This window comes from Neofelis nebulosa, chromosome 1, assembly GCF_028018385.1.
Source record: "Neofelis nebulosa isolate mNeoNeb1 chromosome 1, mNeoNeb1.pri, whole genome shotgun sequence".
Lineage (NCBI taxonomy): Eukaryota > Metazoa > Chordata > Mammalia > Carnivora > Felidae > Neofelis > Neofelis nebulosa.
In genome coordinates, this window is record NC_080782.1 from 69,174,767 (window position 1) to 69,192,701 (window position 17,935).

Here is a 17,935-nt window from a genome sequence, read left to right on the forward strand (position 1 = left end):
GTTTCCCCTGCCAATCGGTTAGCAGACACGGCTCTTAGTGCAATTGAAAATGAACTCCCACCGGAGCTCGCAGAGGAGGCGCGACTTTGGTTCCGCTGGCGGTCGTCTCCAGGGTTCCAGAGATGTTCCCCACGTCTGGTGGGGTTGAAAGAAAACTGCAACAGGGACCTTGGAGGAGGGCGAGCGGCAGGGGAAGCGGAACGACCCGGACGGTGAAGGGAGACGAGGTGTAGCGTTGACAGAGTCAAGTTAAACATGCAGTTATAAAATTGCATAAAACCATGAGACTCTCGAGAAAATCTGAACACTGGATATTTGATGATATTAAGAAATTATTGTTGGGGCGCGTGGGTGGCTCAGTCGGTTGAACGTCCGACTTGGGCTGAGGTCGTGATCTCGGGGTTGGTGAGTTCGAGCCCCGCGTCAGGCTCTGTGCTAACAGCTCAGAGCCTGGATCCTGCCTCAGATTCTGTCTCTCTCTGCCCCTCCCCCACTCATATTCTCTAACTCTCTCTATCTCTCTCTCTCCCTGTCAAAAGTAAACATAAAAAAATTTTAATAATACAAAAGAAATTATTGTTAATTTTTATATGTGATATTAGCATTGTGATTATGCTTTTAAAGATTCTTACCTTTTGTAGATAGATACCGACATATTTACGGATGAAGTGATATATCTGGGGTTTGCTTTCAAAATAACTGGGGATGAGGTGAAGCATTTAGATGAAATAGAGCTGGTAATTGTTTAATCTGGGGATTGGGTATTTGAGAGTTCACAATACTATCCCTATGCTTGAGTATAAAATTGAAAATTTTCCATAATACAAAGATTTTTTGTTTGTTTTTTACTGAGTTTGTTTACAGTTAAAAAAATTGTAATATTGATGTGTTACTTTAAATCTGACTGATGGAAATGTGTACAAATGATTTTAACTACTAGATACGCATTTTTAAGAGTTTTGTAAATTGTGTGCAATGCAGATGTTGCTTTTATAATAAAGTTAAGATGTCTGCATGTATTGACAGTTTGAGAAGAAAATTGAAAAACGTCTTCAGGCTTTACAGTTCACAAGCCCTTGGCACCCATTATTTAATATAATCTTCAAATTAAAGCTGTGAATTTAGGACAAATATTGTATTACTGTTTTCTAAATGAGTAAACTGGTTCATTGGGGTTAAGTGATTTGTACAAAGTTCTGAGATTTTTTAGCATCCAAATCCAGACTAGCACTAGGTTTAGAAAAGGAGAAGAAGCTGGGGGGGGGGGGGGGATGTCACTGAAGGGCAGCTGGATGATAGGAAAATATGCATCCAGCAGTCACACTTTCAAGACCAAACTTTCAGTCACAGAATGGGTGTGGATTCACATTAGATAAGGAACCTGAAATTCCCAGAGATTACCTAATTTACCAAGGGTCACTTAATTAATAGTAGTCAGCAATTTGAATTTATCTCTGACAATCAGATTTATGTTCTTTAACCTCCATCTGGACAGTGAGGCAAAAGTTTAAAAAATTAGAGCCATCATTGAAGATTTAGTAGTATAGTAGCAGTAGATACACATGCCAGCTGTTGTGCTGTGGTTTTTTAAGGGGGGTGTTAGTGGCTGATTGTGAGTTTTCCAGTTTAACCGTTGGCCAAAGTTTATTTCTCCCCACAAGTTGCCTCCCTGAGTTGCTTCCTATTCAGCTGCCAGCAAAGTGTGTGAATGTGTGGTGGGAGAGAAGGAACTAGCTATTACTCTTTTTGCTTAGAGATGCCCGTAAGGATACTAGTCACAAAGAATAAAAGAAAATGGAAATGTAGTAGAGCATTGACAAATGATGGTTTTCAATTTGATTCAACACACTGGGGCTTCACAAGATTCAGGTAAATTAAACATACAGCTGTGTCATGTTGTCATTTCTAACTTTTTAAAAAAGTTTAAATATGGCTGTTTCTGTGTAGTTTTTGTAATAAAAAGGCCATGAAGTCAGTGACTTCATGTGATGTGATCACCAACCTCCAAGATGGCCCTCAATGATTTTTACCTCCTGGTATTCATGCCCTTATAAAGTTCCCTCTCGCACTAAATAGTGTTGACTTGAGTAGCCAGGCTAGGTCATAAAAGATGTTGAAGATTTTGACTTGCTCCTTTTTGGGTCACTTGCTCTGTAGGAAGTCAACTGCCATGTTGGGAGGATACTCAAGCAGTCCCATAGAGCATTTCACATGGCAAGGAATTAAGAGCCTCTTGCTAACCACCAAAACTACTTCACTGTATGTGAGAGTAGAAGCACCTTGAAACCAGATTCTTCAGTCCCAGCCAAGCCTGCAGCCTTCAGATGACAGCAGCTGTGCTGATATCTTGACTGAAATGTCATGATATAGGAGAGGTATATCCAAATATTTCAAAAATAAGAAACTGATTTTCCTAAGAAAACTCTCTTGTTTTGCTCTTATATATCCTCCTCAATCTCCTAATACTCTTTGTATCTGTATTAGTTAGAAATATTTGGGTCAGAGGGGCCTGGGTGGCTTTGTTGGTTAAGCATTCAACTTCGGCTCAGGTCATGATCTCACGGTCCATGAGTTCGAGCCCCGCATCAGGCTCTATGTTGACAGCTTAGAGCCTGGAGCCTGCTTCAGATTCTGTGTCTCCCTCTCTCTCTGCCCCTTCCCTGCTCACACTCTGTCTGTTTCTCTCTCTCTCTCAAAAATAAATAAAGATTAAAAAAAAATATTTGGGTCAGAAGCACAGAGAAAGCAGCAAACTTAAAAAAAAAATGATTCTGCCTAGTCAATGGGGTGGGGATAGGAGCTGAGAATGCATATAGAACTAAAGGAAAAACTAGAGAACCATGCTTTAGAAAAGACAGGCACCGGACCTGCTCCTACTAACCTCTTCTTTTACTCTTCTTGCCCCTGCCACCTTGACTCTGCTCCTTTTGGGTCAGGAAAAGGAAAATGTAAGAAAACATTGTATTTCAAAGGTACGCTTTGTACTAGTCTCTTGACTGTCAAATGCCCTCTCTGTCATACATCTTGACCAACTCTTGATCTCTCTCAAGATCCTAGTCATTGCAGAGTCTATTCTGACCAGTCTCCTCCCCTTAAGAGTTCTCCCAGTGAGAGGTAAACCTTGTTTTTAGGCACTCTCATAAAAATAACTATGACTCATCTTCAAAGACACATTTGAGGATCTTCCAAGTACCATCTTGCATTTCATTTAGGTGGACTTGGTTTGAGCCTACAAAATTCTGCCACTCAGTAGGCTGGGAGTAAATCATCCATCTGACTTGCTTGTACATACTCCTAATCTCTGTAAGGGGTGGGGGGGCGCTCATCATTTAGCTTTAGAATTGCAGGTGTTGGACAACTCAGTTCCCCTCTTCTGGGTGAGGACTGGTGGAAAAACCACAACTCTCTCTACATCTACAAATTCTCTTCAATGAATCCTCTAATTACTATCTGGCATTCTCTTATTTTGTGATCTGGTTACAGTCACCAGATCAGTTTGGCCACCTCTTAAGCAAGTCCTAAATGAATGACTTGCAAGGTTTCCTTAGACACAGGAAGACAAAGAACCTCCTGTTCTCAGCTTTGAGACTTTAGAAGAAGTTTCATTCTGTAGCAGATTGAGTTTCCAAAAATGATCACAACAATATTGCCTATTCCTTATGCTCTTTTTTAAAAAAGTTTATTTATTTTGAGAGAGAGATCACAAGTGGGGAGGGGCAGAGAGAGGGAGGGAGGGAGAGAGAGAGAGAGAGAGAGAGAGAGAGAGAGAGAGAGAGAGAGAGAGAGAGAATCCCAAGCAGACTCTGCAGTGCAGAGCCTGATGCAAGGCCCAAACCCACAAACCACAAGATCATGGCCTGAGCCAAAGCCGGCTGCTTAACTGACTGAGCCACCCATGCACCCCTTCCTCATGCTCTTAATACAATGTGATCTTGACATTATTACTATCCAGTCTTGGGATTTTTTTCTTCCCCTTGAGCCTGGGTGGGTCTTTTTGACTTCTTCAAATAACAAAGTATGGTGAGCATGTGACTTTCAAGACAAAATCCTGTGCATTCCCACCTTGCTCTCTTGCAATACCCACTTTTGCAGTTAGCCTCCATGCAGAGAAAGCCCAAACTAGTTCATATGGAGAGACAGCCATGTGGAGAGGCCGTGTATAAGTATTACAACCCATAACCCATCTGTAGTCTAAGCTCACAGCCAGCATTAACCACCAGGCATGAGACTACAGATGCCTCTAGAATATTTCAGCCCATAGGTGTTGAGTCACTCCCAGATTTCAGTTCTCTCAACTGACATTCCATCTCTGCTGTACTCTTTCCAAATTTCTGAACCACAGAATCAATAACATAATACAGTATTTGTTTTGGAGTGGCTTATAACACAGCAACAGTAACTTGAACACATTAAATGTCTTGTAACAACAGTTATTCCATTGCTTAAGCTTTTTTCTCTGCACAGCATCCCCATACCTTCCTTCTGGATAACAGTTCCCTTTTATTCCAAACCCAGTTCAAGTTCTACTGCCTCTGCAAAAGTCTTTTCTGAGTTTTTTATCCCACAAGTTCTCCTTTCTCTGAACTCTTCAGTGTCACTTCACTTAGTGCTTGTTTTCTGTGACAGATATTTACTTTCTTTTCATTCTTAATTAACAGAATGTCCATTATGTTCCCATAGCAGGTGGTGTAATGGTTCAATAGAGGCTAACCCCCTCCCCAGCTCCAGTGAGTGAACATTAACTAATCTAATTGTGGAAATTAATATTTTTCTTGCCAGAAATTGGCTTAGGGAAAGACTTGAGACCTAATTCTGGCCAATGAGATTTTAGAGAGAGGCTTCTGGGAAAAGTCTGTCTAGGTTTTTGTTTTGTTTTGTTTTAACAGTTGAATGCAGCTATTCTAAAAATAATATGTAGAAACAAAATGTCAAGTTATGAAGAGTAAGAAAAGAAAATCTTTTCCAGAATTCCTGCAGCAGACTTACCTCAGGTCCTGTTGACCAAGGCTGCATTGTATGTTCATGTTTTAGTGGTGACAGAGAGTGGGAAAACAACTTTTCAGCGTTTTCAACATCTTTAGAGGGAGGTGGTCTCCACCACCAGCCACAGCAACAGCCTTCAAGCATAAATAAGAATTTTTCTTTTTGTATTATGTGATATCACCAACTGGAGAGCCTAAAAAATATCCGACTTAGAGGTGCCATTCATAATAGGTAAAAATGGAAGTAGGACTCTTTTTTTTATGGAATGAGATCTTAGGAGAGTTTTTTGTTCTATCTTTTCATATTATCTCCCTCAGGAAATTAAAACTCTTATAGTTTTGAACTAAAATGACAAACTATAATACTTTCATAGCAATATTAATTAAAAATATCACTAAACTGTCAATATCCTGTTCTAAGGAAAACTGTAATGCACATTTTTAAATTTTCCTTCCTTGTATCTACCCTCTCTGTATCCCCTCCCTGACTTTTTTGAAAATGGCACCAATCAGAATTATAGGTTATAGAATTGACAATAATTTCTAAAATTTTCAGTCTTACAAGAGCTTTCCAACCCAAAACCACTTCCCAAACCAGATTTTTAGTAACAGAGGAAAAAAGAATTGATAAAATTTGTGATTATTTACATAAGCCCATATATTTCACAGGAAAACCAGATTATTCTTGTGAAAATTTATGATATGATGTTTAATCAAATCAGATTCTTTGAAATAGTAAATGACAAAGAATGATCTCTCCTCTTCTGTGGGTGTAGGGGTGAGAATGCTTCTTTATCTTCATCTAAGCTTCCTTTTGATAATATAAAAAGCATTCTGTATTATTGCATTTTAAGGCTAGACTCTGATGTTACATTAAGTTAGCATTAACAGCACAGAGATGATCTATAGAGCTCAGTTTAACTTGCTGAAACAGAGAAAAAGTTGAATATGATTTCTCTTTTCTCTTTCTAATAAAAAATGTTATATTAAACTACTTATGGAAAACTGAAAAATGCTTTTGCAATAGACATTCTTTTTCATACCAACCAGTTGGGAACAGTATACTATTTTATTTTGCCAAGGTGGTGTTGAATTCTGACTCACAGTACCAACAAACATCATTACCTACAAAGCAAAATTATTCATAACTCCAAATTTCACTTGCAATGTTAGGTTTCACTCGCTGGCACTAATAATCAGTTGAAGTAGACGTGCTTAATGGAGATATATGTTATACTAGCATAGCATTGTGGCCCAAGTGTGTGCCAGTGGTGTTGATATGATAGTGATTCTTTACAAGGGAAGCCAGGGATAACTCTACAGACTGACTTTGCCTTGTCCTGAGCTATACAGATCTTCAGAAACACAGATGGGGCTATAAGAAGATGGATATCTGAATCAAAGGAGAAAGGCAGTGTAGTGTAACAGAGTACTGAACTAGGTGTTGCCTTTTTCTACCATTTGACCCACATCACTTAACTGGACTAGAGAGTCCAGGGTTTCCTCTTTAATTAGTGCTCCTGGTTTGAATTGTTGAGAATAACTGGCCCGCTAACTTGAACATCTGACTTGTACATTCCTGAACAAGGAAATCTTGATTTATAGTACTTGGCACAAATAGTCTTGAACACTTGGGATAATTAAAGAGCAGATGCTAACAGAATGGTAGTTTGTTACCAGTTCTTGACATGTTGTACTTACTTGAACTTTCATTTTTACTCTGGATATCACAATAGCAGTGCACATTTCTAGCCATGTTTGAGATGTGCTTTGACAGTGATCAAGATGCTAACTATCTGTAAATATTTATTCAAATTCAAAAAGAGAGAAGAGCTGCTTACTATACTATGAACTTATCTAATAGATTTATTTTATTTTAATAATGGATAAGTTCAATGAAAGTAGAGGTTAGTTTTTTTCTTTGTTTTATTCATTGATACACAATGAGCACCCAGAACAGTGCCTAGAACATAAGAGTTACTCAATAAACATTTGCTTCATGAAAAAAATCTACATATAAAATGCTAAAAATATGAAATGTTTTTTCTTTCCTAAATCAGTCATATCCCCTCCCAGAGTATGAGTAGTATATATTATTTGAGGATTCCCTATATTTTGCACCCTCCCTATAAGATTTATCCCTGCCCTTATAAGGCTCCTGGGCCTTATAGCAAATCCTTTGTAGCAGGATAGGGAGCATTTGACTTGTTTTGTTCATTGCACATAAGCATATGTGATGTACACCATGTCCCAGAAGAAGGTTGAAGAGTGATTGCATGTTTCTGCTCTTTTCCTCTGTCACAAGAAGAAAGCATGTCCCACATGGGGGTTGCTTTTTCAGCCTAAATCCTAGAATGAGAAGATGTGTGGGTAAAACCTGGAGCTTATCTGCAACATGAGTGACAACCGAAGACATTTCTGAAGAAGTGTGTGAAAGGTAGCATATAAAACTGTTTGTTTTTTTTTAAATGTAGTATGTTTTTCTTCATAGAAGTATTAAAGCTGTTCTTGAGAAGGTGAGGGACACCAGGTTCACAAATGATAAATATCCTTTGGTATGATTTTAAGATTTTCATATTATCTATGTTCTCAGCCATGTGCCCAGAGATGACACAATATAGAGGCTTAGTGAATATTTGATGCTTGAATGCTTTATTTTGCATTTGGGGGGAGGGAAGGAATAGGCAGAGGAGAATTGTTAAGAAAGAAGCCTGTGGAGATTAGTGTCAGACTGCAACAACATTGATTAATTTTGGAATATGATAATATTTTTGCCTTTTAGATACCTACAGAAGTAATGGGGTGGGGGGGGGCAGAAAGCAGGTGGTAGACACCAGAAGATAGTTGCTGCTGACATTTCCATTTCTGACTCATGCTGGCCTTTAAGGAACAGTTTATTCTTGGGAAACAGGTATTTAACTTTTGATTTCAGTTTAATTCATTTAATTTACTCAGTATTTTACTGAGAATCCACCGAGTGTTAGTTATTATACCAGGATAAAGCATGAGCAATACTCATAAGATTTCACTAGGTCTTCCTCAGCTTCCACATCCATGTGATCTATTTACCCTTAATGATTCCACAAATTTTCATATCCAAGATATCTCCTCCAAACACAGTCTAAATTCATCCTCAACACAATTTGAAATCTCTTACCATCTCCCTCCCCATAAGAAGCATAAATAGTGCAAGGGAGAGTAGAAAGGGAGGGAACAGGGTCATAAAAGCACATTCTAGAAAAGTAGCATCTTAGCTATAATCTTTAAGGCAAGAAGAGACTTGGTTAGAGGAAGGAATATGAAATATGTTAAAGAGTGGCACTCTTGTACACGGGACCTGGTTCCCGCCCCCAACTAAGGTCACAACTTAGGCCCTGTTCCCCATGTTATTAAGGCCTGACTTCATCTGGCTCAACACCCCCTACCCCCACCCCACTTCAAATTACTCCTTAAATCAAATCTTATCTCTTTTTGGCCCTCAGAAAATTGCTGCTTTCAGCAATAAGTAACAACCATGAAGACTCAAAACCAAAATCAAAGCCAAAACAAAACCTTTACTCAAGTAGCTCACACAAAGAAAAATAAAGAAGTGGGGCCGACTTCGCTTTTGGTTGATCCATCCATTCGGTTGTGCACTTAAAACCTCAGGCCATTTCCATCTTATTTGCCATTCACAGCTTCAGCTCAGAGATGATCATACGATAACTGCCAATTACAATTGTTGCTGCATGCTTTTGTCTACATGTCACAAGATGAGGTTATAGATGATGTAAATAGCATAATTAACACAGGAGCCCTAGTTGACATATGCTTACACCAGAATTTGCAGCTTTCCTTCCACTGACCATGGAACATTTATAAAACTGACTACATACGAGGGTCGCCTGGGCAGCTCAGTCAGTTGAGCATCTTAGACTCAAGTTATGATCACAATAAGTCTGGTTAGTATGTGTCAACATACATAGTTACAGATTTTTTTTCTTGTGATGAAAACTTCAAAGATCTTCATCTCTTCAGTTCATCATGTCCCCTCATCCTTGGAGCCCCACATCTGGCATACTGCTGTCAGCTCAGAGCCCACTTCAGATCTTCTGTCCCCCCCCCCATCCTTCCTCCACTAGCACCCTCTCTCTCTCTCTCAAAAATAAACATTGAAAAAAATGACAACATATGAGTCCACCAGAAAACCTCAGTTCATCTCAAAAAGTAGAAATATATAATCCACATTTCCTTTACAACATTTGGAAAAGTTCTTACTACATTAATATGGTGCATCTACTTGTACTTTTAGTGGATAGTTAGTAATTAAAATGATTATTTTTATATTAAAACACCCTTGGGGTGCATAGAAAAATGAAATACATAAATTATACACATTTTTAAAGATAAAGCAGAAAACTCAAAGAAACTGCATTCGATCAACACGTTGAGCTGCCTCTTCTATCTTCAATTCTTCATTCCTCCCTGCTTATAGGGAAATTGGCAATAACCTTGAGAAAATTTGTAAGCATATTTCTTTTCACAGTGGGGTGAAATCTCGTCAGTTAATCCCTAGATCCCTAGAAAAATGGAGTTAATAGGTTGAAATGGTCATTTCTTTCCCCACCTTTTGCACAGAAAATTAATGAGTACTAGCCCAGGCTATACCCACAGAAATTTCTCTTATGATGGCATTTAGGTCCCTGGGCTGGGTCTCTTTCTTTAGAGGGCTTTATTTTAGAAAGACAGCAAAGGAAACTCCCTCAGGGCAAAGGAAATTGCGTATTCAGCGACACTCTGAGTTTCTTTGGGTAAAAGCTGTGTTTCATTTACTTTTGTATCCCTAGTACTTAGCTGAAGGGATGGCATACAGTAGGTGCTCCATAAATGTTTTTGGGGTACATAATGTAAGCTTCCTCTTACCTGTTGGCAGCTAAGTTGGATTTAGAGACCTTGAGCTTCTCCTGTGAGCACCAGTCCTCAGAGCAGTGGTCAGGGGAAAGTTTCTACTCAAGGAAAAATCCATGTGTTTCTATCTGCCCTATTTTGGCCTGGACTCTATGGCTAGGGTCACCCCTCCCACTGGTGTTCAGAACAATCTAACTGGGAGGTGAGTGACAGAGTGCCTGTGGCTTTACCTGTCAGCAGGCATTCAAGAATAGGAAAATGGATGATTTGACATTGTTTACCTTTTTCTCCACTGTCTTCCAGGTGTGGGGGAAATTCAACAGGGGAAAGAAGGACTAGAGACATAGCTTGAGAAAAAGATAATCGGAATGCATCCTGAAGCCACCTATCCCCAAATATTCTCTCCATAGGTAGGGCCAAGCTACAAAGCAAGAGGGGGCATAGCCAGTGGGCTCCAAGAATGAGGGGACATAATGAACTAAAGAAATGAAGATCTTTGAAGTTTTCATCACACACACACAAAAAATCTATAACTATGTATGTTGATAGATACTAACCAGACTTATTGTGATGATCATTTTGCAATATATACAAATACCAAAGCATTATGTTGTACATCTGAAATGAATATGTCAGTTATACTGATAAAAAAACAAATTTTTAATTAATTAAAAAATTAAGGCTAGAGTTAAAAAAAAACTGAAGAAAAGTGATGCACCTCAGTCTACTAACCACATTAAAAAGACCATTCATAAGCTAATTTGAGAATTGTTTTATTAAGAAATATATTGTGTCAATTACAAAGCAATATGTACATTTTAAAAAGTGCTTACAAATAAATAAAAAATATATTCCATAAATTTAAAAAAATATATATTTTAGCTTTAATAAAGGCAATTCAGGACCTGGTTGCATATACATCACTCTTGTCAGATAATTTTTAAAACTTGATGTATAATACTTGCACAATATTTTACTTGGACATTCTTTCAGATTGCTTCATTATGTGTACAACTTTTTGTGCACACGTTTTGCTTTTATTTTCTTTTGTACATTAAAAAATTTTTTTTTTCAACATTTTTTATTTATTTTTGGGACAGAGAGAGACAGAGCATGAACGGGGGAGGGGCAGAGAGAGAGGGAGACACAGAATCGGAAACAGGCTCCAGGCTCCGAGCCATCAGCCCAGAGCCTGACGCGGGGCTCGAACTCACGGACCGCGAGATCGTGACCTGGCTGAAGTCGGACGCTTAACCGACTGCGCCACCCAGGCGCCCCTTCTTTTGTACATTTTTAGCATGAGAACACAGTAAGTATCAGTATACATAGACGAAACATCTGCCTTTTAAACAGAGGTTTACATGCTCTTGAGTTCAACCTTTTCCTTTCTCAGCCTTCTCTTTTTCCTTCTGCTGCATGTTTAGATTCTCCCCTTGAAGTAAGGCTTATGTAGTTCCAGCAGAGAATTACCGCACAGGGCCAGTGGCCCAGGCATCACTGCTACGGCAGTTTCCCCCTACATTTGAGGGGTAGTGTTTCCCCTGCATTATAAAACCACATGACACAATAAAAGCTTACAAAAACAAGAAACCCTTCTGTAATTAAAAAAATAACTATTGGTGATCTTTTAAGTGTCACAGTTAGAGTTAACATTACATCTACTTAATAAAGATGATTTATTTTGTTGGGGTGAAATACAGCCTGAAGGAAGGTGTATTTTGTTTCTATGAAATGCGACTGAATCGACGCCACAATTCCATTAAGTGTGAGACTTGTTTCCGGCATTTATTTGTTGTAACTTGTCTTTTCTTTCTTTTCTTCTTTGCCTGGGTATTATTTATCTGTGGAATACGAGAATCAATCGTCAAGACTGTCACAATCTTTAACAACCACTGAGTGGCAGGGTCTTCTTTATGCAAATCCATCTCTCAGTGTGTCCCCCAAACACCTGCTTACATGTGCTCCTATGTGTTTTCTCCTAGAGGAATGCCCTCCCTCCCCTCCACCCACCTACTCTTGCTTCAACGCCAAGCACCACCTCCTTTACAAGCCCTCTGCTCATTGCTCAAACTTTTCTTTTGGAAACTCTTCTAGTGCTTCAGAGTGTATTTCATTTAACTTGTCTCTCACATGCCGGTTTTATTATTGCATCATGGGTATTCCCCGTGGTGCTGACAACAATGTCTTTTACGTAGGAAACGCTGAATATTTATTGCATGACTAAATAAATGATTAAGTTGGTGGTTTCATGATGTCCCTGACAAGACCATACATTCTTCAAGAACAGAGCTTATGCCTCTTTATAGATGTAATTCAGTAAACCTCTTATTTGGACCCAAAGTGCTGCTGCTTTCTGTCCCTCCTGCCACCAAAGTGTGCCACAGACTAAAAAGGAATCTAAACTTAAAAAAAAAAAAAGATTGTGATAATCTTTCTGTGTATTCTTTCACCTGAATTACTCTTGAATAGTGACAGACTAGGCCTTCTAGACATGCAATATTCAGATAAATAAAATTCATCAGGTAAAAATCTTACTCTAAAATCTACTGAATCTAAAATATTGGTCTTAGCCTCTCCCTTTGGGCTTGGGAGGGGGCTGAAATAAATTACTCAGACTTTCTCTTTCTCGCATGCTGTCTAGAATTTGATCTAGACTGTCTTCTATGCTCTTCTTATATGGATGAATGTCACTGTGGCTATCTGTAGATTTGCCAGCGTCTCCTTGACGGAAGGCATAGAGCCAAACAGGTTTTTCACATGGCTGTGTGGTATTGAGCATTCAACTCTATGGATGTCCATATGGATGGACCATATGGCTCAATCTTTAATCCCTAAAAATGTGACGGCCTTGGCCACACAGTGTGCAGACTGAGAAAGTTCACAGCAATCATACATATCTGTACTTGTCTCTTTTGTCTTTTTTAAATTTGTCATCAGGAAGATAAATGCCCTGCTTTACTTGCATTATTTATTGAATACTCTATAAATACTTCATAAAAACGTCAATATTTATTGAATACTTGTCATTTGCCAGGCACTCCTAAGTACTTTCACATCTATTGACTCATTTAATCCTCATAAACACTCTATATGGGACTCGCTAATGTGACTCTCACTTTGCACATGAAACTGACCACAGAGAGGCTAGAAGTTATGTCAAAATAGAAGTTTTGGGGCTAGGATCCAAAGTCAGGAAAGGTTGTCTTCCAGACTTCCTGCTCCTAACTCTGCACTACTGTTTCTATTTAAAGTTACACATCCATTCAAATGCATGTAACTGCATATGCAAAAATCCACTATGTAAAGAGAGCTATATAAGCAATTAAGCAAATGTGGGGTAGAGATTTAATGTATAATTTAAATTTTTATGAAAGAAACACACATTATTTAGTGCGAAGCCCAAACAATGCTGCTCCAATTTAGGATAAGAATCTCATAAGGAGTCAATGCACAGGGATTGTGATATTTAAGGTCTAGGTTGGGTCCCTGGGAATTGGCATTTTGGATAATTACTCTCCCATGTTCGGGCAACCAGGATATAGGCTCACTGATTATATCCTGAAACACTGCCTAAGGTTTAGAACTATAATTGGGCCAAAAGAATCAGAACCCTAGAAATAGATGGGTTTGGGGACCCTGTGTGTACTGAGTCTACAGCTGTTACAGGCTCCTTTGCTCTTCAGGAGATAGGACCTGAATAAAAATCGTAATGACTTCTGCAACAGAGTGCCACTTCAAGGTTAATTCCAAGGCTTTAGAAAGCTTACCTGCGTTCCTGAGTAGCCTGGGCACTGGAGAGTGAGCGTAGCGTTAGTTCTTATCGCAAAGATTTCCTTGGCCAGTGTCGTGCAGCCGTGGGTGGGATAGAAGGTAATGAGGTCGATTTTAGCGAGGCAATCTGGCTGCTCACGGGCGGCAAGGTTTACGAGAAACGGGGGAAACGCCGGGGAAAACGCCAGGAAAAACAAACAACGGAAAGAGACAAAAAAAGAGAGTCGATAAGAAACGAGTGAAGATTGGGGGGGGGGGGGAGGTGGGGGAGGGGAGCGGGAGACACCACAGACGCGTTTCGAGGGGGAGGAAGAGATCTCGGCGGAAGAAGAGAGAGAGAGAGAGAGAGAGGGAGAAAGGGAGAGAGAGGGAGGGAGGGGGGGAGAGAGGGAGGGAGACAGAGGGGGCGGGAGAGGGGGGGAGGGGGGGAGGGGGAGGGAGGGGGGAGAGAGAGAGAGAGAGAGAGAGAGAGAGAGAGAGAGAGAGAGAGAGAGAGAGAGAGAGAGAGAGAACACCCAAGTACGGAGGAGGAACCAGGGGCGTTGGCGAGCGTGCCAGCCGCGCTGGAGGAGAAAGGACGCGCGCCGGTGCTGGCTCCGCCCCAGTCTCGCCGCCCTGAATGCGGCCGAGAGGCGGGGCGCGCCCCGCAGAGGCTCTGCACTCTGGGAGAGGTGCCCCTGACGTCGTTGCCTGGTCACTATTCCAGACTTGCTTTTCCTGCCGGGGGCCTGGGTTGGGGGAGAGGGGACTCTCCCGGAATCCCACTGGCTCCCAGGAGAGACTTCCTCTCCCTAAACTGGAACAGAAGTAGCGTCCCAAGCAGGGCACTGGCCCGGAGGTTTCCGGCAGCCCAGGCGTCCCTACTCGGTCAGCGTCGCCTGGGAGCCCAGCCACCACCGCCTGCGGTTCTACGCGCCGCAGGTTACCCTCTCTCAGGAATGCCAGGTGTGTCTCTGGAGAAAGCCAGCAGTGCAGAGCACCCACTCACCGGGTCTTCACAGTAGATGTAGTTGTTGAATTCGGTGCTCTTGACCTGGAAGAAAGAAGAAGAAAAAAAGAAGACAATAAGTAAAGCCTTAGTTCACAAGGGAAATCATTCCCCCCCCCCTCCCACGCCCCCACTGCTTCCAGGTTTTAAAGATGCTCTGAAAGCAGTTTCCACTTAGGCACTTGCTTCCTGCGCATCTAGCTGTTCTCACCATTGACAAGGTAGTGAAACACTTGGAATTCAGATAGTACCTGCTAGTGTTTGAAACCGGATATTAAAGGATCCTGGTCCTAGAGAGAGACCCGCCCCCCGGCACCAAACTGGGCACACTTGTACATAAAACTACACAAGTGAGCAATAATGCCATCTTTCGAAAGCCCACATCGGCCTTGTAACCATTCATGCATTTCACACCTGCATACTCTATCCAGAAATTAGAATAATCAGGAAAATAATTTTACTACTGTATATTAAAATCCTAAAGCACACCTTATCCCATAATGGCATTCTACGGCTTCTAGAACACTAGAAAGACCTGCAGTGCACCTTTCCCAGGGCTGTCCTCTCTGGTTAGGGCTTAGCTCACAAGAAGTCCCTATTTTTTACTCCCCTTTCTCTCTCAAGCCCTTACCCAGTTTTCTTTTTTACTGCACTGGTAGAGCAGCACTTCAGCAGAGGATAGACACCTTGATAGATATATATTATCCATCAATATCTGCTCCTCATCAGCATCTGCACACTTAATGTGTGCCAATTTCTAGGTAGAGGCTAGTATATTTAAGTATCACTTGTAAGAAAGTCTGACAAAATGCTGGGCCATGATTTTTTTCCAAATCATGTTTCTTTCCTTAAAAGTTAAATTGTAGTTTGCATGTGTGTATGCCTATTCTTTCGATGAAAAAAATATTTTTAATGTTTCTTCACTTACCCCATTCATGTATTTATTCAGGGCTTGATAAATGACTTCCTGATACTTCTTTCTAATCTTCTCAAAGTCACAGTCAGTGAAATTGTAGGTTAGCACCAGCCCTACCAGTTGTAAGATGAAGATCTTCCTGAAAAAAACTGACAGAACAAATAATAAGGCATCAGGCAATAGACTTGGAAACTCAATTCCACCCCTGTTTCACACTAAAGTCTTTCCACCCACACTGAATTGCCTCTAGATCTGCAAGGCCTGCCTTAGGGGCACATGCCCAGGCACCAGTCTTTGTCTCTCATTCCCAGTGCACTTGAAGCCCATATTCACCCATGCTGTTGCCTTAAGTTGGAGTCTCCCTGATGCTCCAGAGCTTTCTGGCTCCACATATATAACACCTAAACGCCTACGGGCTGTTTTCTCCTAGACCAATGATTTTCCTTGATGTCATTCTCTTCCTTCATAGAATTCTGAATTGGTTACATGAAAGAAAAAATAGAACCAGCCAAATCTATGGAATTTTCACATTGGTAAAAAACCATCAGGAATTTCCCTCACCTTCCTCCTTTTATCTTTGCCCTAAACCCTTGATATGTGCCAGAAGGTGCTTTGAGAAACAGATACCTACATCTTTCTCCTGCAGGGCCATTTCCATGACCAAGCCCCTTTCTTGTTAGAAAAAAATATCCCCAAACGGCAGCCACTCTAAGGACTAGGTACCGATGCTCACTCATGCTGTACACTCTTGAGTATTTCTTTTGGCCGTTTTCAACTAGTACTTTCTTTCGTCTGTGGCAACTAAAGAAACTCATGTGCTTACTTAATGGGATGCTTTGGAGGGTGGGTGCAGCTTCAGGCTTCTCTTCCATGTGAAGGCACTGAAGTGCAATGGAGACTAGAACCTTAAGCTCAGAGCCGATTCGAAGTTGACATGAATGGGAAAAGATTGATGGGGCTCGCACTCAAAACACTTACTTTTCAAAACTCCCTTATCAATTTCAGGAAAGAAGCGTCTACTCTTGGGTGACTGGGGGCACCTCAGGGGCTCCGGTCTTCTCGAGCATGTTCTATAGGTGTCAAAAACTCTTGAAACCACAGAATCCAACTCCCCTCCACCTTCACAGCCCCACTCTAAAGGCCAGCGTAAAGACGCCGACACCGGACCAGCGGGACCCAACTGCGTCGCGCGATGTCCCGCGGTGCGCACCGGCGGAAGGTGCTGTCCAACGCGCGGCTCTCGCGAAGGCGCGCAAGATTCGTGCGCCCGGTGCGTCCTAGGCGCTTAGCCCCACGCCTGCGCAGCCTAGCAACTTCGGGCACCTGGGGCTTGAACACCCTCAAGGGTGGAGGGCTCGGGTTTGTACTTGCAAGCCCTCCTTCATCCGGAAAAGGGAGTTTAAGCGCAGCCAAATGATTCGGGGAGAGCTCCCGAGAGGATGCCTCGCCGCCTTCTCGGCTGTGGCCACGCCAACCAAGGGTTGAAGGGACGGAATGCCGGCACTCATTGGGCTTCTGGGGGATGAACCCCACTCCACCCAAGCTTGGCTCGCGCCGCCCGGGGCTCTCCAGACACCCAGCTCCCCTCTTCCTCCCTTTACCCCCACCCCTTGCGTGTCAGAGCCTGCAAAGCCCTGGTCCTTGGGAAGTTCCTAGGAATCACCGCCAAAGCAGACGAGGCAGGGCGCCCCACGTGAGTCCTAGCAAAGGTCACAGGCCGAGCCGTGCCTGGGAAGAACAGCAGGGGGTGGCGAGGGAAGCGGGAAAAGCACAGACTCAGGGGTGGGGGTGGGGTGGAGACTTGAGCCAGAAGTGAACTTTTTTCATAGAAGGCGCTCAACAGCTGTACCAGTACAGCTGGACCCAGTTCACTGGTTAAGGCCTGGGAATAAAGAATGTGGTGCTAACAGGAGTCATGGAAAGCCGCTGATTCAGTGATGACTTCTAAATGGGCTTTTCTGGAATCCTCCAAATTTAGGTGTCTTTTTTTTTTTTTTTTTTGTCATAGCAGCAAACAGCAAATTTTGGGAAAGAAATCTCGCTGCCCCTTCCCCCATCACCAACTTTTCAGGGTGTTGTGGGATGATGCCAAAGCTTGATTCATCTGCTGTGACATCAGAGGTGTTTTCTGGTCAGCAAGCAGGAGCTAGGAACACAGATTTCTTCACTTGAGTTGGGGTATGCTGATGGGATGGAGACAGAAGAAAGCAGCCCTCCCTGAGGTTTGACTTGCATTTTTCTAGAGTGTGACTGAGTTGCCTCCTTTCTTCTTTTGAAACTTTGTATCTCTGTGGGTCTTTGTGGAGATGATGTGGACAGGGTGCCTCCTTCTCAGGCATCCTGGAAGTCATCTCTTTGCCTGCTAAACACTTATCCGTGGGGCCCCCAGTT

General features: G+C 41.8%; 1 protein-coding gene across 1 annotated transcript; it reads right to left on the reverse strand.

Moving 5' to 3' along the window:
- Positions 1 to 11,147: 11,147 nt before the first annotated feature.
- Positions 11,148 to 16,416, reverse strand: TSLP (thymic stromal lymphopoietin). Its single transcript, XM_058737370.1, has 5 exons — positions 16,268 to 16,416; positions 15,557 to 15,749; positions 14,629 to 14,673; positions 13,637 to 13,771; positions 11,148 to 11,710 (listed from the first exon to the last, which is right to left on the reverse strand). Exons 1-5 carry the CDS (start codon positions 16,414 to 16,416, stop codon positions 11,594 to 11,596), a joined length of 639 nt encoding a protein of 212 aa, XP_058593353.1. The 3' UTR covers positions 11,148 to 11,593.
- Positions 16,417 to 17,935: the final 1,519 nt, after the last annotated feature.